Source organism: Mytilus trossulus, chromosome 11 (assembly GCF_036588685.1).
Source record: "Mytilus trossulus isolate FHL-02 chromosome 11, PNRI_Mtr1.1.1.hap1, whole genome shotgun sequence".
NCBI classification, from domain to species: domain Eukaryota; kingdom Metazoa; phylum Mollusca; class Bivalvia; order Mytilida; family Mytilidae; genus Mytilus; species Mytilus trossulus.
In genome coordinates, this window is record NC_086383.1 from 40469151 (window position 1) to 40491590 (window position 22440).

Sequence of the window (22440 nt, forward strand, 5' to 3'; positions counted from 1 at the left end):
GGAACACCGACCGTGCCAGGGCTGTATAGCCAGTCAAGGTCGTTAAAAACTCAATCATCATCATCGACAAGGCGAACATTTACTGCATATCACACAAGACTTGCATATTGCATTTTATGAATAATTCAGGCCCAAATCGTCATCACTTAATCTCTCCTAGTCACGAGAATTGGCAATCGAAGATTAACATCCCGCCACGCGCAGACGGCATCCTTTGGAATGACGTATATGTACTCAGTATATGTATTGCCTCTGTTATTCCTTTACCGTATCAAACGTTTGGTTCGAATCTTCATTGGTAGTGATTTTTTAAGTTTCAGTGGCAAATATCTCAAACGTTGGTTGAACGCAACTGTGATTATTATATTGTGTGACATTTTTTTACATAAATAAGGCCGTTAGTTTTCTCGTTTGAATTGTTTTACATTGTCTTATCGGGCCCCTTTTATAGCTGACTATGCGGTATGGGCTTTGCTCATTGTTGAAGGCCGTATGGTGACCTATAGTTGTTAATGTTTGTGTCATTTTGGTCTTTTGTAGATAGTTGTCTCATTGGCAATCATACCACATCTTCTTTTTTATATGTATTGTGAAGCGTTGCTACTTTGATGAGAAATAATTAACCAGGCGATATCATAAGGGAGAGGGGGGTCAGTGTCTTAGCTATTTTCTGTACCTAATGGGGTTTAAATTAAATCATTATTGGAGGTCGTCACGACTCCTGTCGCCGGGTTACCTATGGTTCTTTATTTCGGTAGCATTTGGTACCTGATGTAGAATTGTCTATTTGGCAATCATATCAGATCTTCGTATTTATACATAATTATTAACGTTGCGTTAAGATGGTGAATTTTTATTCCTAAAATGGTTTCTTATTTTTATTTAACCCTCCAGCAAAGGGTGTAACCATGCCTTAAAATTCCTGGGCACACTGTTCTGTTAAATAAAAAGAAATGACTTTCAGAAGCTGTATTATAGCAACTTAATGGGCGCCAACTCTCTCTTCTTAACTGTTATAGATTGTTTTTATGTTCAATCGTACTTAGAAAGAGGTAAAAATCTAAATAAATCAAGAAATCTGATTTGTTTTGTATTGTATATAATCTTTAACTACACCTAGTGTCTGTTTTGCTCGTTTGTATATTAATAAAGATAGAAAAATTGGCACAGATATCTTCACAAATCGGCAATAATAAGTGACTCATCATTGTTGAAAAAGAATCCACTATTTATAACGAAAGAGCCAATACACAATATACGTTTAAAAGCAATACACAGAACGTAACGCTGAACATTGTATAATCACTAATTATCTAGTTATATAAAGAATTCATTCCAAGGAATAGAGCTGTTTTTTCTAGAAGTTTCTTATTTTCTTAGTTTCGGATTAATTTCTTATTCTGTATTGGATATGGCAAATGAAACTGTAAGTATATAGATTTTATATTGCAAAATGCAATCTTTATAAATGAGATTTGTTCATTTTCTTCGTAAATTGTCTAATGCATAAAAATGTCTTATGCTATTTATGAGATGATTGAGGAAATACAGAACATTATGCATGTTTTTTTAAAGACACTGATACTTTGAAGGGTGATCGATTTAAATGTATTGAATTAAAGCAGATTTTACAAGTAGATTGAAGTTAAGTATTGTTTACTTTATTTTGTCATGATGATATTTCATGTTTGGTTGTTAATGTTTTTTTTATTTGTTTGCATGTTTTTTTTTTAAAGATTCAATTAATTATTTTTTTAATCAGTAAACATAACATAGAAAAAAAAAATTCAAAGGGACTGTAAAGATAGTGTCACGCTCTCTTTTAAAAACGGAAGCACCGCTAAGTTTTCTCTTATCTTTCTGGGAAAAGAAATGTGCATGCGAGGTTTTTATTATTCAATACGAAAAAAAATATTCATGATTAACAAATAGAAAAGGGGGTCATAGTCAACTGTCATAGTAAAATCGTATGCATGATAAGAGACGTCACAGAATATAATGAATGGATATAAGCAACGTAATAATTATCAGTGAAAGTAAATTAAAACAAATATGATATAAAATTAAGGGGGAGCTACAATGTATTCCCCAAGGGTATGTAAAAACCCTAGATTACTCACATTGAAATACCTGTCTCGTAACAGGAAGCTAATCAGAGGTTTATTGTTGATTTTTTAAATGACTCTTTTTTATGTTTGTGAAATTCGGACATTTTGTATATGCGTTTGTTTGTTGTTTATAACATTTGCTGGACTTCAGATGTATTTTTACTTGCTTGAAAAAGTAACTTACAAGTAAATCTCATGTTATTGATATTATTTGCTTTCGTTCTGAATAAGCTAGAAATAAATATAATCAAGCATGTAAATCTGTTATTGAATAGCAATTTTTTGATAATCACTTGTCCCATTGGTTTTTTATTAAAGGTAACCTCGTGATATGAATTTTGTATAAAATTATGTAAAACTGCATGGTTCTCTCTGGAACGAGATCCAACGATAAGTTCTCGTTCGTAGATGTGCAGAACGTATAATAACTGGTCACTCTCCGGTGGCGGATCCAGCTCTTTGAAAAAGTGGGGATTCCCAACCCTGGACGAAAAAGGGGGGTCCAACTATATGTCTCCATTCAAATGCATTGATCGTCCAAAATAAGGGGCGATTCCAGCCCCCGGAACCCTCCTGGATCCGCCACTGCTCTCCATTCGAACGGAAAAGGGAGTTACACCCATTGCACTGTATACCTGTGTAGAGAGAGTATATTGACAACTGCATTAAAAAAAAAACTTAAACAAATCGGTTATTATTAGTGTTAGTGTTGATCAGTCTTCAGTTTTCTGTGTTTATACTGCTGTTTGTCTTTTTGTCCATTTCTTATTTTGCCATGACGTTTTCGGTTTATTTTCAACTAATGAGTTTCGTATCTTTCGCTTCTCTTTTGTAAAATGTCTAAAATCTTTTCAATTTTGCACTTGACTATGTCCAAACAAGAAAATAGTCTCGATTTCATTTATCTTTATTTTATTTTGAGCTGGAAGTAGAACACAAAAATCAATTAGATATATGTATTTTATCTTAAGTGCACAATATGATACTAATGATTTTGATAACAATCTTAAAGGCTCACCTTGAACCTTCACTAACTTTTACAATAATATACAATCATAGACCTATAGATCGAATGCATGCAGGATAAACGTCATTTTTTCTGAGATTTTTTTGCAACTTGTATAATTATATAAGAAAATAAGTTACAAAATAAGTTTCCGAAGCACCTGAGATCACCTGGTGGGGTTCATGTTGCTTATTCTTAGTTTTGTATGTTGCGTCATGTGTACTATTGTTTGTCGGTTTTTTATTTTTCATTTTTAGCCATGGATTTGTCAGTTTATTTTTGATTTATGAGTTTGACTGTCCCTCTGGTATCTTTCGTCCCTGTTTTACTCAATTGCAATTCACGAATGTTGGCAAACATTAATTTTTATTTAGATGTGCAGGGTTTCCGCTGGCGGAAATAATAATTGTGGCGATTAAAATTCGTCATATGCGAACATCATGTGGTATAAAGTGTCCATCATGATTTTCAAAACAATTTTGATATGTTGAAATATTTTAAAAAGCCCGAGCTTGAGCAGCCTTTTTTACCACAAGTTTTCGACTTAACTTATGAGCAGTGTATATAAATATATGGTTATTTATCATTTATTACTTCAATGTATCGACCTTAATTGATTTACAAGGGGTTTTATCTTGTCACTTGGTCTCACAAGGTACAAATAGTATGTACATGTCAATGTACAATTTGTACTCTTAGCAGCGATAAGATTATTTTTTTTCAATTTTCGTTAACATCTTATAGGATATCTCTTAATATTAAAATCCTAATTCAATTTTGATGTTTAAATATCAGATAAGATATGTGTGAAAAAAACCTGTTGTTTTGATGATTATTTGTACTTTTAACTCCAGTTTGTTATTATTTTTTGTAAGCTTTATATTATCGGAGCTACTAGTACTGAATGCAAATATCGGCAAAGATATCCAGGTCGCTTAAGTTAAGATTTTTTTAATGTTAAATTCTATTTTATAAGTAATAGGATAACGTTATTTGGTATGTGCGTACCTTGCAAGGTCCTCATGCCCGTCAGACAGTTTTAACTTGACCTCGACCTCATTTCATTGATCCGTGAACAAGGTTAAGTTTTGGTGGTCAAGTCCTTATCTCGGTACTACAAGCAATAGGTCTAGTATATTCGGTATTAGGAAGGACTATAAGGTGCACATGTCCAACTGACAGGTGTCATCTGACCTTGACCTCATTTTTATGGTTCAGTGGTTATAATTAAGTTTCTGTGTTTTAGTCTGTTTTTCTTATACTGTATGCAATAGGTCTACTATATTTGTTGTATGGAATTTTTGAAAGATGTACATATCTAGCTGCCAGGTGTCATCTGACTTTGACCTCATTTTCATGGTTCGGTGGTCAAAGTCAAGTTTTTTAGTGTTTTTTTTTTTTTTTTACACTATTCAAAAAGATATGTTTTGGGGAGGTTGTCTTCCAACTTCGTTTAGGAGAAGGGGTGGTTGGTTGTCTTATCATTTTGGTTGAACATATATATAGTGGCTATTGTACATTTTGTACATGCATGTAGGAAAATAGTGCATTTGATATATACATGTTCTACCTATTCCGCTTTTCATTAGCGAGGCGGTTTTTGGCTACTTTGCGTCAGAACGTTGAATTAAGAGGTATGAAGTGTTTTATTTAGTAGCATGCGTAAAACCAAAAACCTGTGTTTTCATTGGTGTAGTTGGGTTTTCGACATTGCTTCCAATCTATTGATTGCACATCGATATATATATACATTTCTGTCAGATTGATATTGGACAAAATTACATTGATTAATCATTATGTTTCTTTAAAACATACTCTGTGTGTTGGATTGCTATACTATGTTTGTTGGATTGATGTCTCCTTCTATTCATATTAGTGAGAAATCAAAAGGATATAGATATTTCATGATGCTAAAAGTACATAAATTGATAGTCGAACCCACGCCGTTTATGATGGGTACATTTTTAACTTTCTAACTGTCTAACTTAAGCATCAACTCCATCTTTTATTCATTTTGTGTCGATAAACAATGAAAAAAATTGTCACAATCGGAATACCCTTGTCACAAAACATTATCACCTATCCCGACCACACATCGGAAACACATGACAGTTCAGCAGTAAATAACACTCGGAACACCGGAAATAACGAGCAGCGCAATACCTCGTAATGGTATCAACGAAGTATAATGGCTTTGCAAATTGTATTAACGCCTAGCAAATAGACTTTGGCTGTCCTTAAGGGATAAATAAAGACCATCGCAGGTATAAAGCTAATGCGATCGATAAGCTGATTGGTACAAGCAAATTTCTTAATTAAATCATTGAGAGTAACTTAATATAGAAAGATATTTTATTTACGTTACACAATTTACACATCGCTTAAATGGATTAGACCTCCTGGTTCTGTTGAGAGGACAGAAATAGATGTTTTGCTGACTAAGGTTTCGTAATTTCCATGTACAGGTTACGTGTCAATTAAGCATTATAATGCAACATTGTTTGTAACGTACGCGAAAGCGCAGACAATGTATACACAGTTACATGTCGATTAAGCATTGATGTTAAAGTATGGTGTCTCTGACTTAACTGAAGGTATGCCAATGATTAGAAATGATTTTTGAAGCGTTGTAAATAAACTGACAACACCATGGCTAATAAAGAAAAAGACCAACAGACGAACAATTATAGTATACAGCACATTGCAAAGAAACCTAATGACTGAGCAACACGAACCCCACCGAAACATGGGAGTGATCTCAGGTGCATCGGTAGGAGTAAGGAAAAGCAGATCCTGTTTCACAAGTGGCACCCGTCGTGTTGCTCATTACAAACCAGGTAACAAGATACCAAAATTATGTGACAAGCAATTTCTTATTCTGATTACATGCCAAGACATACAGCCATATGTATCTCACAATGTTGTAGATACAAAATCCCTGCTAAATGTCCTGTTTATGAGGTAATTAAGTTGTTGTTTGATTACTGCTCCGATTCAATCCCTATCTCCACCTCTCCTTTTGAAATGTATCCATCTGCCTATGCGATCACAATATAAAGACTTATTGAACTCGTTCTGTTCGCTCCCTAAAAAAAACTTCGTATTGTGACTCGTAGCTGATATTGTATTATACCAGTATGCAGACAACCTGATAATCGGTACTAATCGTTCTGGAAATATTTGTAATACTTGTCGCCGGACATTTGGCGTCCATTCATACTGTGACTCGTAGCTGATATGTTATTATACCAGCAACAACAACAACAAATATTTTATTTGCCAATCACGGCGCCCAAAATGAGCAGAATAATTACAATATTATTTTCAAACATAATGTAAAGTAAATTTTAAAATAGGTTAAACAAAGTACATAACATGATTGATTTTGATTTAGTTGATTGATATACTATTAAAGCAAATGAAGAAGGCAATTTGTTATAATAAAAATTTATAATATAATATGACCAATAGTCTGTTACTCTGGTCCCTTAATTGGACAGCACACCTCATAGTATACTAATAATTTATCAAATGTAATAGAAATAACTTATGTAAATGCATATTTGATCATACATAATTTTATATAGAGAAATCTGAAGACAACCTGATAATGGGTGGTAATCGTTCTGGAAATATTTATAATAATTGCCGCAGGACATTTGGCGTCCATTCATCAATTTTCAATTCACGGGGAGAATGGGAAAACATTTTTTGATTGCATCATTCCAGTTCACGCTACCATCGAAGCTTACACTAATGGTTGTTATACTGTTACTGAAAACAGTTAGAAAGGTTAATTGTCAATAAACAAGGAATCAATTCAAACTCTATTTTAAGACCAATGATTGAAGTTAACATGGGAAACTAGCGTTATAGAAGATTGTTGATGGCTTCATATTGAAAACAAACAAGTATATCGATAAAAAAAAAAAGTTCGTGATTAAAGACCTTATAACTATTGATATATGTGTGTGTTGTTTTCATGGAAAACATATGTGTTAAAAGGTGCGGCAAGAGTTTCGAAAAAATGAACTTCCAAAAATGATGTGGTCATATTGAATGATGGGTACCTTTCTGAGTATGTAAGAGGGGTCAACGAAACAATTATATATAGTTTAAGCATGGTGCTACAATGCATAAAATCTTTCATTATTATAAGTATAGTAAATGTAGGCATTTAATAGGAACTCCTTGGCCTTTTTCAACATTTATGAACGTCACCCAATGTGTTTTAAAAACTTCTATAATATTTATCAAACACTGTAGTCATTGAATATATACTCAGGTTGTATCCAACCCCCTAGAGTGCATTGGTTCCGTCTCAACTTACAATCAAGAGGAAATAATAAAAAAAAAAAACATTATCAAAAATAATTGCAATGTTCAGCAATTTTATAATAAAACTATTGACTTTAAAAAAAAATTAGATTAAAAAAGATTAAATAGTTGATGACATTAACCACATAAAATATTCATTTTAAACATCTTTCTGATGTATACCAAAATACGAAAATATCGCTGATGGATATTGGCTATTTCAAGACTTGCAATGGTTGTAGCATGTTATTTTTTTTTTTTATTTAAATGATATAAAAATAAAAGTGCATTCACCTTTTAGTCGGTTTAGTACATGTTCAATAGACAATGTCTTCAAAGAGCAATGCCATATCGTATGAGACTACATGCTGTGGTGTTTTGTATTTTTCCGACAGCCTTAAAATGTACCTTCTCTGTTGTGTTTTGTATTTTTCCGACAGCCTTAACATGTACCTTCTTTGTGATGTATTGTATTTTTCCGACAGCCTTAAAAAATGTACCTTCTCTGTGGGATTTTGTATAGTTTCCGACAGCCTAAAAATGTACCTTCTCTGTGGTGTGTTGTATTTTTCCGACAGCCATAAAATGTACCTTCTCTGTGGTGTTTTGAATTTTTCCGAAAGCCTTAAAATGTACATGTACCTTCTCTGTGGTATGACGTTCTGGTACCGGGTCAATTATAATTGATTTGATTTTTGATTTTTGGTGTTTTGACGCCATTTGTAAGCACCGCATTTAGGCTATTTCTTGGCGGCCAGTTTGTATCGGTAGAGGAAACCGGAGTGGACGTATTTATTGAGAGCAACTACAAACAAGCCTACAATCAATGCAATTGGGTAGGGAAGTTGACTAATTTAGCTTAACATTACACAACAAAATCATCAGGAAGGAGGTGTCCCCCTCTCGGCAAACTGCACCGATCGTATGCTTAGTGTTACTTTAAGTTTCCCTTACTTGACCGAGAACCAGAAGAGTTTATTGGGTGCAATGTTGTTTTGCGATATTTGTTCTTTAGAATTTGACGTTTGTAACATGTTTCAAACATTCCGATTCAATGCGATATTACAATAGGTCTACGAGGATATCAAGCATCAAGTTATATGAAGTGATGAAAGTTAGTGCTAAGGTTTGAGGATGTTACTGCCATGCTCTTATCCAAATCCTGTTGAAAATTGACAAATTTTTGAAGAAGAAAAAAAATGAAATAATTAAAATTCTACAGTGGTATATTTTTTTAAAGATGTACATGTATGTATATACTTCTTGTAAAACATTTTTTTTCGATTTTTGTGTTATTTGGTTGCAACACTTAGATTGTTCTGTTCTTGTGTTTGTATCAATGGATTACGTTATTTTTTTCTTTAAAGTTCCTTATTACGATTCTCCGTCGTAAAACATATCCCGCCATTTGGCAAAATTTTTGGTAATTTGCTAATTTGCATAGCGACCATTTTGTCTTATCATGACTACAGCCATTACTATAGGATTATACAAGCTCCTTGAATAAACATACCAATATGCCAATACCTATGTTGAATGAACAATTTGTTCGCATATAGGTGAATTGTACATGATTTTAGGCTTCTGTCCGTGTACAAATGGACATTGTCTACTCTGAAATCTTTTGGCCTTTCTAGTTTAAAAATCGGAAGCGTACCCATAGTGTAATTGCTATATAAGATCATATAAAATGACGGAAAATCGTAAAAAAGCAAGATTCAAAACAGAAATACATATGCAAGAAGATATTGTTCATGATTTGTTCGCATATATAAAGAAAAACCTTGTGCACTGATATTTAAAGTTAAATAACTTTTAACTTACCTGCTTTCTTAAGTTTTCGACCAAATTCTTTTAAAAACGATGATTTCAACCTTCATATTTCGTAAAAAATCAGATTTTAAGCACTTTCCCTTAAAATTACTCATCATTTTTGTAAATTTCCGCCAAAGGAAGTTTTTAAAGATACATTAGTTTTAGATACATGACGGAAAAGGACAAGATTATTCGCAAATCTAAAATAAATAAGTTTCAATCTTAAGCTAAGGGAAGTAAATTGGTCAAAAGGGACAGTCACGTGGTGCAAATCATTTGAATAAAGTACCTTTGATTTTGCCTCATGCTCGTACTTCGGTTTTTATTGATTGCTATTAAGAATGCTCTGTGACGTCAGTCATAATTTACATCAAACATGCATAATACGAATTCACATGACGCAATACAAAATTAGATCTGACCGTGCGTACGTGTTCATGAAAAATATCATTAATTCTAACTTGACAAACATTAACATTTGTATCTATTGATTGGTTAGACGTTTTCATTTTCAACCCTTGTTCCATAAGGCCAAACCTATTTAATAAATAAATAAATAATAATAAAATATGCGTGATGTTTTCTCGGTCCAAGATGGCGTGAATTCATGCAACCCGAACCGACCCATGTTTGACAAATGATAAATTAACCGTGATCAAGTGCTTCAGTGAATACGATTATTTGCTTAAAAAAAAGAGTTATCGATCTGCAATACGACAGCGATCGGAACTTGATGACGTCACAGCAATTGTTTGATACTGCTAAAACTCCCACATTCATGACAGAATTAGAACTAACTGTCTATTACAAAGTATTTTTGATAGCAGACTTCATTCATCATCGATGATTTTAGATTGAAAAATAGATTGTTTTTGAGTGGTTTTATAAGAAATTAGTAGTTCTAGTACGGTTATTAATCAGTTTAGTTTGGAGGAAGAAGCTAAAGCTTTGAGTGTTTTTTATAAGAAATTAGTAGTACTAGTACGGTTATTAATCAGTTTAGTTTAGTGAGGAAGAGGCTAAAAATTTACGATGAAAACAGAAGTTAAGAAGGTAGGACAATATTTGATGGGAAATTGGGGAACAATTATTTTCGTTATATTGGTTACAGGGTGAATGAACTCTGAAGTATAGTCGTAACCAGCTTGAATATACGGAAGAGTCTTCGTGAAGACCAAAAAGAACGATGAAAACATAAAGTAACTTTATGATTTGTATTTAGGGAAATTTTATAAAATATTTTGTCTTTTTTTATATATATAAATGCAATTGAAACTTTAGGATCAACGATTCAACTATGGAAATAGATTTGATATTTTAGATGGTTTACAGTTACACTTATTTCACGCTGGCACCTCTGTACTATTTAATTTAATTTTATTATTGTTGCGAAAATGAGGTCCATGTTTATCAAAAGTTACATTTACATAAATGTATTTTTGTTTCAAGTTTTATATGGTAATTCTTGGCAGTTGTGTTATAGTAAGACTATAGTGTATTTTTCTTTTTTTCCCCTTCGCTCCATATTTGCTTTGATAGGGGAGTGGATCGTAACCTTTCGGCTTGGCTAGCGAAGATGGTTTGGCCCATATGGATGTAATTTGCAACAACAGCAACATATATAAGTATGCTACTATATGTAGTAGTTACATTCGATACATGTATATTTATTACATTTTCTAAAGTAAAACTAGAAGTAGACGCCAGTAGATATTATTACTATTAATGAAGGCTAGTTATATTATTACATTTCACAATTTGTGATCAGCAAATAACAATGTGACAATTATCGTGTGTTGACAAACATATTTTCTTTTATATCATAATCAGTATAACTATATAGTCCAATGTTGTGTAAATATCGCACCTTTTGTCCGAATTTATCAAATCACGGTAGACCATCCTTATACAAATAGATTATTTCCCCTCATAACTCATGAATTATGAAATACATGTGCATATTTAGAGAGGAATAAACAGGGTAATGATAAAACTGAGAATGGAAATTGGGAATATGTCAAAGAGGAAACAATCCGACTAAAGAGCATATACAATGTAACAACCAAAGGCCGCATCTGAAAAAGACCAAAACTGAAGCCAATATGAACCCCCCAAAAATGTACTATTTCTTATCCTCTAACACTTGATAAAAGGTGAAATTTGAGAATTCGTGTGAATGTTGTTTAACTGCAGTCAAACGCCTGTAAAATATGCAATGGAACTGAAAAAAATATTTTGCAATTTACAGTATAAGAGATATTAAACAGGACAGCATTAGTTGTCTGGTGTGTTACGGTGTTAAGGTGCAAAATATATTTAGATTTTAATTTAAGACACTTAAACATCTCAATTGTCTGAGACGAAGTGTTTCTGTAGAGATCCTAAATAATTGATTCTTTGTACCTTTACAGAGTTGGTTAAATAACACTAAATTCATAGAAAAATCGAGGATTGCATGATGGGTAATAAACTAAAACCGTCATCCTTTCTCAACTTAGGCAAATTTGTATGACATTGTTAGTCTTCAAAATATTATAATTAAACTTGATTTCAGTTGGTTATAAAAATATGTATGTAAATTTGTAAAACCACCTACGTCACAATTCAAAAATTATTCATTCAAAAATACGCTATTTTTGTTGGTCAGAGTAATGCCATTTTTGTTTGTACTGAAACCTTCAAATCTCTCCCCTGTTTGAAGTACTCTGACAACGACCAAAGATTACGTTCATTATCGACTGCCCTCTGTTTGAATGTAACGATGTTAAATACCAACGATGGAATAATATTACAACATATCATTGCGCAATGTTTAGACAAGTCCTTTCAAAATGTGACGTAAAGTCAATCTAAAATTATGTCAGCACATAAATTATGAGTAAAATCCTTCTTTTATGAGGGATTAACCCATCTATTTCCGCTTATGTTCGATTTTGTAGGTCAAACAGATATAAAGAATACGATATAATACGGATTAAACTATATTCTCGATTTAATGGATGTTTTTAAATTTAAGATTTAGTTTCATTTTTTTTTTAAATAATACCTTACTATCGCGATTTTGAAAATCAGAGGCCTTGTTTCTTTTTCAATTTGTGTCTGTTAAAAATCTATTAAAAAACACGAACATTTTTCTTTTAATTCTATTTTGTACTAAAATTGAGAATAGAAATTGGGAAATATTGGGAAAACCCGACCAAAGAACAGACACCAACCAAAGGCCTGTCTCGTTTCATAAGTGTTCTTACTTTCGAACCGTTATAGATGAACATTTGTCTGAAGATGACTTATTTTCAATAAATTGAGTCCCGAGTTCATCCCCCCCCCCCCCCCCCCGAAATAGCCTCATTCTGGAGCTGAAGAGCTTCTTGAAATTCATCGCCTTATATTAAGACACTAACTTCTTTCAATATAGTTTCAATCGAACTCTCTGAAGTTGTGTTTTTTATCTGGAGAATCAAAAACTATATAGGTGTGACCTGCAAGAAGTGACGTGGTTTGTTGATCAGAACAGGCTGTCTCCGGATTCAGCGTCAGATATTGACGCACGTTACGGTTTAGCAAGATGTCAAAACAAGCAACCCTATAACACGATTTGTCAAATTAACATGTGTAACAATATAAAAACATTAATTAAAACATCATTCACTTGCAATGTTCATGCACAAGTTTTGACATCTGATTCGTAATCGTTTTTAAAAGAGTTTGAATTTGCACATTATATATTGATGAGAAATGCTTGGCACAAGGAAAGTTGAATCCTGTGCAGTACTTTAGAAAAAACGTTCACATACTGTTTCATTGCTTATAAGAAAATAACCTCCGTACGGTGACCTATAGTTGTAAATGTCTGTGTCATTTTGGTCGCTTGTGGACAGTGTCTTATTGGCAATCATACCACATCTTCTTTTTTATATCAGTGGTAGTTAACCATTCAGTATGATGCTCACCCATTTTCTTCGTGTGTAGAAAGTTCAAAATGGGAAAACCGAAGTAGTGAGCCTTTTTTTTTTATATATTTGCTTATTCGGACGTCAGAAAGTTCATATCGATTCAGACCAAGACACATGCATGTTTATCCCTTAAGTTCGATTTTTTAACGAATTTGTAATTTGTATTAACTTACAACTCCCTGTAACGCAAACGAAAGCCGCTTTATTTCCATGTCAGAACCCCATATTAATTTCTGTATGTGCATTTGTACATTTCCCATTTCCATTATCAATTTTAATGATGTTCTTTATCGTCGATTTCAAGTTTTAATTTTTTAATATTTGATAACTTTTTTAACTCTTCCAAATAAAAACAGCAACTACATAATACATTGTATGCACACATATAATGTCACTATTGTAACATTAACGATACATATTATTAAATTTGAAGTATATATAGTCTATATAGGTTAATATCAAAATTTTAATATACAAAATTTAAATTAAAGATTGGTTTAACAACATGCCTTGTCAGTTTTGACCATGTATGTAACATGACGATGTCTTGTCATCCGACCTTGGAACATGACACTGTCATGACAGTCGACCTTGAAACATTGCAATGCCTTGTCAGCAATTGCAACTTTGAACAAGAAAAAAAAAGTTCCACGTTTGCAAATTTGCATAAACCTTGTACCTGTGACAGCTACGTGTTACAAAAATTTACACGTATCATTTTGATTGCCATAAATATTATGCCTTATTGTTTCAAAATAAACTGGTGTCATCAAATATGTTATCATGCAACTTTTTTAACTTAGATATTCATGCAAGTAGGCGTCCGATATATTTATTTATTTCCATGTAGAGATTGAGTTTCTAAACTATACATACAACCTTAAGCCGTTGGAATGATTTATTCCTTATACGGAGAAGATATATAAACTAAACTATAAAACGTGTATTTCAATCGTTAACTTTGTTTAATTTTTGAACAATAGATATAGGAAGATGTGGTGTGAGTGCCAATGAGACAACTCTCCATCCAAATAACAATTTAAAAATTAAACCATTATAGGTTAAAGTACGGCCTTCAATGCATGTTTAACTTTTGTAATTTTCGAAATTCTTTTTTGTCTGGCGCATCGACAAAATTGAAAGGCGAAACATAGACGGTTACAGTGCATTTGTTTGTGATTTGGTCAGTATAAGGATGACCACTAGTGATAGGGCAATGCTATTTGGTATTAAATTGTATTAGCCTTTGCACATTTCATATCGTTAAATGTAATTTGGCCTGGTTTGGTCTGTTAACTTTGAAACTAATGCTTAGTTTCATTATTATGTCAATTTAAAGGTAACCACTAGGTGTGGGTCACTGTTATATGGTATTCAGTTGAATGAGCAATGACACAGTTTGAACTTTCACATGTAGAAGTTTGGGATTAGCCTAATAGGTCAGTTTAAGGGGAACCACTAGTAAAGTGCATGTAGGTCAATAATATTTAGAATGCATTTGTATTAGCTTTATTTACTTAATTCCAGGGAGATTTCCCTTGCCCTTCTAATTTGATTGGAGGCTGTTTGACCCTGCAAAATACAAAGGCGAAACATATATCTGTGTTAACCGTTTATTGAAGATACATGTACAGTGTATATATACATGACTGAAACTGAATGTATTGGTTGAATGGTCAGGTTCGGATCCAGGGGTGGGGGAGGGGGTCCGGGGTTCCCCCTTTTTTGGACGATCAATGCATTTGAATGGGGACATGTAGTTGGAACCCCCTTTTGTCTTGGGTTAGGAATTCCCCTTTTTAAAATGGCTGGATCCGCCCCTGATTTTCATCAATATACATGTAGGTTAAAAGTTATTAAGAAATCAACATATCAACACAAATTAACCATTATATAGAAATTATGGTTTTATTTTGTTGCAATCAGTGGCGGATCCCAAAATGTTCAAAAGAGGGGCCCATGCCATACTTCAGCGATTTCCTACACAATCAGCCATTGTTTTCCCTTAAAAAAAGTGGGTGGGCGTCGGACGGACCCTCCTGGAAAAATCTTAACCCACCTCTGGTAGTATTGATGTCTTATTGCCATGGTGTTGAACAAGCAGGCATCACATGCACATGCCCCTTAAACTTCTCGTGTCCTTCATGTATCTAGACCAAGTGTCGTAAAATTAAAAGGCACACTTTAAATTCTCACTTCATTGGCGTTACGCAGGAGCGATATTTGTGGTAGTACGCAGGAGCGACGTTTATGTTTCAGACGCGGTTCACAGATGATATTTTTGCGTTTCAGAGGTGGTACGCAGGAGCGATATTTGCGTATATTATTTGCGTCCATATAAACAAGAAGGACACTAGCCATGTATTACAATGTAGTTGTTTACAGTTTTGCCGAGACTAGGACATAACATCACATGAGCATATGTTTACTACCAAGTTTTATCTCCTTAATGTGTGCTGACTTGGTCAAAACAATTACATAAATGGAAAACATGTCAATAACTTAGAGTGCAATTAATAAAGATCTGAAGAATTGGCTAAAATGGCATTGCTCGATAAGGTCATTTACAGCAAAGACTTATTACTATGGATTATTTTCATATTGTATTCCCTTTTTACGATTAAAACAAAACAAGTTCATATGTTCTTAAAATAAGGTTACATGTATGTATATGGAGTAATATTTCTTTTTTATTTTATTTTTATAAAAAATACGAATACCCCAATAGTGCTATCAAAGAAGATGCGGTTTAAGAGGGCCCCAGTGGGGAAATTTGGTTGATTATAGAGAGAATCACTGGAACAGGCCCCCTCTTTTGAATTGAGTGGGACCATATGAACAATTTCTGGATCTGCCTTTGCAAAGGACCATAAGTTTTAACACTTTGTGACTTGCGAGTAGTTTTCAAGTTTCCAAAATATATTTGTTTTTTTCGGGGGGGGGGGGGGGGGGGGGGCTTAGTTTAAGTCTTTTTTTATTACCAAACATTTAAGATCTACATACAATTTAATGAAAGCGTCCCGACAGAATAAAATTCTGGATCTGCGCCTAATTTAGTTTGCATTTGCAATAAAATATAAGTCAATCAATATGCAGTTAGTAAATAATTAAGTGTGCACATTTATAAAATATAATTAATTTATGAGTTCCTTCCCTTTTAACTTTACTGCAAAACACCTGGTGAACCTGATTCATCGAGTGCTTTATCAATCGGCATTAATTTGTTAATATTCATAAAATTCCCGTTTGTATATCAAAAGTAATCAAACTTCTAGTCCAAAAAATTAAGTTTATAAATTAATACCAAATATTTGGTAATGACCCATCTTCACTTCAATTTTAACTCTCCGTTGGTCGCATGATGACGTCACTGATGATCAGAACTTTGATGACAGATGTCTTACCTGGAGTTTTGGTTAACCAGGCGGCGGATTACAATTTTTAATATGACCTTTAAATTTCTATTTTTACCTTTTAAATTTAAAATTTAAAACTTGTCAACATTTAAAAGTAAACCACCGAACTGTCAATCTACTTAGCATAGTGATATTCTTGAAGGATTTAAAAGAAAATTCGTGATTTTTCATAAATTTTTAAGCAGAGCAAGTTTTAAAATGCATTCATCCGAAACTCAGAATACAAGAACTAAACTGGTAAGAACCTTTTTTGTAGCAAATTAACATTTCTAGCAATTTTTGCCTAAAATTGTTACAGATTTTTAAACAACGAAAAATTTCAAAAATTTGTGTATATGATATATATTGTATACCTCAGGAAAAGAGGTGTAAGCTGAGCTATATTTTTTAGGAATAGTGGGTCCTAAATGCTCTTCGAACTTGTACTTTATTTGGCCTTTTTATTTTTTTTTTATCCGAGCGTCACCGATGAGTCTTTTTTTAAACGAAACGCACGTCTGATGGAAATATAAAATTCCAATCCTTGTATCTATGATGAGTTTATATACATTCACGTCACATTCCAAAGTGCAAAATGCAAACGTTAATATAAAAACAAATTAGAAAACTTGTTTGTCACTATTTTGCAGCAATGATTTAATTAGTTTTATTTTGTATGTTTTTGAAGTGTATTTAGTTATTAATGATATAAAAATGTCCTTGTCAGGCCCACAAATAAACTTCAATATACAAAGTATGACTATATTTAGTATGAAATTGATGTGTTGTGCTATTTTAAGTGACTGTTGGAAGCATTATTGATTAATTTCTATTTTGAATGTAATTTGGTTTATGTAATGTTATGTTATTCCGGATTACTTCAAATCTTCTACTTTTATGTCTATTTTAATATCAGTGTAACCTTCAAATTAATTGCTGTATTAAAAGGCAGGGTTACAAATTAAAATTTAAACAATTCCAATTGCTTACTCGTATTTTGCAAATTTGATGTAGCCTTTTAATGCATTTGCTCTGAGAGTTAATATAGTGGTAGCAAACTATGCGAATGCAAAACATGTAAAATTATGCTCCTGTGACAAAATAAGGGGGGATATTTTATTTTATATATATCGTCCTGAATATACACGAAATACTTGCCACTGGTCGTTAAACAACAAGCAATCAACCGATTCCTTTTATATACTTGAATTAATATATATATATATTTCTTATCTTTAATTTATTTCATACCAAACACAAAAGGATTCATGAGTCTTGAGATGGTCTACCTTTATACATGTATATGCTCGAAGCGGATAATGTTTATGAACAATGGAAAGTAGCAGTCCCCTCCCCCTTTTTGTTAAAGTTGTTTGATTACACCTACACATATTTAGTTTTTTTTCAGAAATAACAGGCACTTTGATGAATACCGAGTACTCTTTTGCATATTTGTTATTTTGTAGAGAATGTGGTTCAATTGAACATTGATGATTTTTATACAACTCTATTTCAAACAAATCCCCGATTCAGTTTCCATATACCACGACTTTCATATAACCAGATAGCTATGCTCTGAGAACAACATTTTGATAATTGATTCTGGCATTTATTTGAAATTGTGCTTTATAGAGAGGATGAGATAATTCGGGAACTATGCACGTTTTGTCTCAACAATTTTGCTTGATATCATCTTTTTTTTTATTTGCAGTCAACAAAGTGCAAGAAGCTCATTCGGTTGAGCCCGAAGTCTAAAAAGAAACCATCCCGGAACAAAGAACCGAACGGCATGGATGCCAGTGGCATTGACCACAAGGAAAACAATAGTAGACTTCCGAATGGCTTCACAGATAAAGAAACATACGGTAATATTTCTATAACTGTTACCACATAGAAATGGAATTTATTTAATATGTGGTTACAACTTGACATATTTGTTGAACAGTGGAATAAATTTATGATAATTGCTCCTACTTATGAAATAAGAACACGATGTTTTAATTAGATTACAGAAATCGAATACATGTACATGTACGTACTGGGACGCAAAACCTCAAAGAAAATTTAAAAAAAAAACAGTTATTTTATTGTTATTCTTGAGTTTCTGCGAACTTTCTGTATAGCTTTTCATATAAAAACAATTTGAAAAGCGGTTATGAAGTGCGGAGGTTCGATCAAGTTCTATGTAAGGCAGAAAATATTCTTAATAAAGAGAAAATGTCAAAAGCGTATGCACTAAAAAACAAATGCATGACAGCTTTAAGAGAAATCGTGACTTCTGACCAATACAAAATTATATTCAATTTATCAAAACAAAAGGACGAGAATAATCAATTTGGCGCCAAAAATCACTAATTTATAAGACAGTTGCAAATATCTTTGGAGGCTTCGTTTTAATATGACAAATCGTTACATTATTTTTATTAGTGATATACTAGTACATATAGGTCAGGCAGTCCATTCCTCCTTATCCTAATGAACCAAATTCTCATGAAAAGTGACTATTTTAGTTATTTTTGTCGATTTACCTCTTCCTTTTTTTGCGTAAAAACATTTGCAAAAACTCGTTTAAGATACTAGGCTTATAGTTGTGTACGTTATATATTGTCATTTGAGTTGACAGTGACGCTCGAATCAAAAAAATTAGCAGGACAAATCATGATCAGTTAGAAGCTGGTGATCACCAAAAACTGAAAACCTTAAAGGATCTGCCTAATAACATGAAGCAATATATACATGTACTTGTCAGGAGCCTGTAATTCAGTGGTTGTCGTTTATTGCTGTGTTATACATATTTGGTTTTGTTTTTTGTTCATATTTTTTTTATATAAAAATTAGGCCGTTAGTTGTTTTACATTTGTCATTTCGGGGCCTTTTATAGCTGAGTTTGCATATGGGGTTTCCTCATTGTTGAAGGTCGTACGATGACCTCTAATAATTGTTAAATTCTGTGTGATTTGGTCTCTTTTGACAATTATATCACATCTTTTTTTATATTGGGCGTAGAAAATCCTTAACGTTTCAACTAATTTAACGAACATTACATATAAGCAGTAAAATAACAGCGTAACACAAAAAGTGCCGACTACTGCAAACTCGTATTGCTGAAATGAAGATTAAGCCCTAATACTAATGAATTCAGGGAACTGAGAAGATTCGTAAATAAAATCTGCAACTCAAAATCAATAAAAACAACTAAAAGACTTCTTGTGCATGGTCAACATATACAGCCTTAAAAAATATACGTTTCTATATACAATATGTAAATGTCTAGAGTCCAAAAATTCGTTAACAAATTAAACAAACACACAAAAAAAGATTATTTCACAAAATGATGTTGCTACAAATGTATTTGGAATTTCTGGCAACGTATAGGCACATAAACATATTGGGGGGAGGGAGGGAGGGGGGGTTCACTTTTAATGCTGGTCCTCCTTAACCCTCATTTTTATCCGCTCCCTTTGAACTTTGACCAGTTTGACTCATACATGGTACACAATAAACTATAGAGATCTATTATTGAGATAATACAAGTTTAAATTGTATACTAGTATACATTTTTGTTAAAGTTTCTGTTTACATGTTGGTGTCACATTCCATGTATGACGTTGGTGGATACATGTAGTATTCGTCTAGTTATAGGACGTTACACTATATAGATATAATGTAAGAAAAACATATCTACTAGTCTGAAAAAAATATCTATATCGCATGAAAATTTTGTCATGTTTTTTGTACAGATCTCCTCTATCAGATAAATTTTACTTGTAGATCAGGTAAATCTTGTTTAATGTCCTTTATTCGCAATAAACTTGTTTGTTTTATGTTCGAGCAAAACTTGTTTTCTATCTAACAGAAAAAAAGAAATAAAGTTTTTCTTGCAAGTGACAAAAATAAACTATGTTGTGCATTTATAATCCCAAGTGATTATACTATATATTCAGAGCTAATTTACTATTTCTCCACTGTTTATCAATAGTTGAAATGGTCTATAACATTTCTGTTTGCAATCAAAACACATATCCTTATTTTTAATATCTTGAATCCGAAAATAGGAAAGGTACCTTTAATGTAGACTGTTGTTTTGAACTGAATTGCGGGTATTTGGTGTTTTCTTTCTGTGTAAGCTTTCCAAGAACTATAATTAAATAGATTCCAATATCATTCCAATTCTCAAATCTACAAGTCATTTGGATTGTACCAGTGGCAATTAGTCCATATATATATTCAAGACAATTGTGAAGAAAAGCAAACACTTTGGCGTTACCTTGTTATTTGAAACTTTAAATGTATACTGTTGTTTTGAACTGAATTGCGGGTATTGGATGTTTCCTTTCTGTGTAAGCTTTATGCTTATTTTAAGAACAAATTAAATAGATTCCATTATCATTCCCGTTCTCAAATTTACAAGTCATTTGGATTGAACCAGTGGCAGTTAGTTCATATATATTCAAGACGAGTAAGAAGAAAAGCAAACACGTTTGGTGTTGCCTTGTTATTTTAAGCAGCAACAACAGTCACCAGAATGTTTTATGATAGCCATAATAAGCACTTAATCTCGTTGTCATATGAAATACATCTGCTAATGATTAGTTTCGTATCCACCCACTTCTTTGCCATTCATTTTATATCATTTACGACAGGACGTATCTGTATGACAGCCTTGTTGTACTCAAGTGTTGATGTTAGATGCATGAAAAAATGCATGCACTGCATTCATCCTTTTATCTTTTCTAAATATACATCTTTGCTCATTGCATAAGACTTTATCGTCATTCCTAAGATACTAACGCACGTATTTGTGACATAACACTGCACACATCACAGTATCATATAATAAAGGGTTAATTCTATGCTTGTCATCAACCATTGTAATTTGGGGGAATTAATTGGATAAAATAATCAGAAAAGTACACCTACCCCTCAAGCTAGGGTAATAAGTAATAAAGATAATAAATAATACTAGATTCTTTGAAGATATTTTTTTTATATTTTTTAATTGCTCCACTTCTTATTTTACCGACGAACATGTTGCAACTTATGGTACTGGTACTGTATACATGGGATTTACTTATTATGGAAAGCATAATGCATGATAATTTAATTAAGCTGTAGTTGTTGAAGTCTTGTATGTGTTTTTGTAATGTTGTATCATTATACTGTTTTGGTATTTACTTAAACCATCGCCATTCCGCAGCAAAAAAAAAACTCTGTGAAAGCACCATCGCCCCCAACATTCAGCATAATGATTTTGTTATTGAAAAAGTCAAATTTTACAATCTCATTATAGAGTTTTATATGAAACGTTGTAACGTGTGCTGTATCATGGATGATTTATTACCAGTGCTTGTGTTCTATCAATACCTGCTATAAATAATACATATCAAAGAAATGCACATGCATTACACGTGCGAAAGTGTTGATGACTCATCTGAAGTTTGGTTTATTTTGAGAGAACTAACGATACAAAATCATAGCATGTGAACGTAACCTGTTTGTTAAATATAGATGATCTATGGGAAATTTATAACAACAAAGAGATGCACGTGCAGGTAATGAAAATTGACAACTGGTTAAGGGCACGTGTTCGGGCGTCTGCTGTTATTTTATCAAACGATCCAGTGTGTTTAGTTATGGGTATCCATGGATTCGTCTCGAAACTAATTACTCTTTAAATGTTTTAATGATGCAGGACGTTTTATAAAATTATTTTTAAATTTGCATTCATCTCGCTGTATATCAACATGTATATCATGCTTATTTTTACGCATGTGCTCTCAAATTACAAGACACTTGCGTTATTCTCGCTCTATCTCATGATTTTTCTTACGCATGTTCCCTAAAAT

At 32.7% G+C, this 22440-nt stretch overlaps 1 protein-coding gene across 8 annotated transcripts in view; it reads left to right on the forward strand.

The window, feature by feature from the left end:
- Window positions 1-22440, forward strand: part of LOC134691095 (neo-calmodulin-like) — an 82669-nt gene that overhangs the window by 50154 nt on the left and 10075 nt on the right. For 5 of the 8 annotated variants that reach the window (XM_063551319.1, XM_063551320.1, XM_063551323.1 and 2 more), the window contains exon 2: window positions 18306-18459. In XM_063551319.1, the coding sequence (XP_063407389.1) occupies window positions 18306-18459 (154 nt within the window). Of the gene's footprint in view, window positions 1-1236; window positions 1427-10122; window positions 10300-16698; window positions 16853-18305; window positions 18460-22440 lie in introns of those variants that run through there. The other 3 variants (XM_063551322.1, XM_063551321.1, XM_063551318.1) reach the window with 3 other exon arrangements.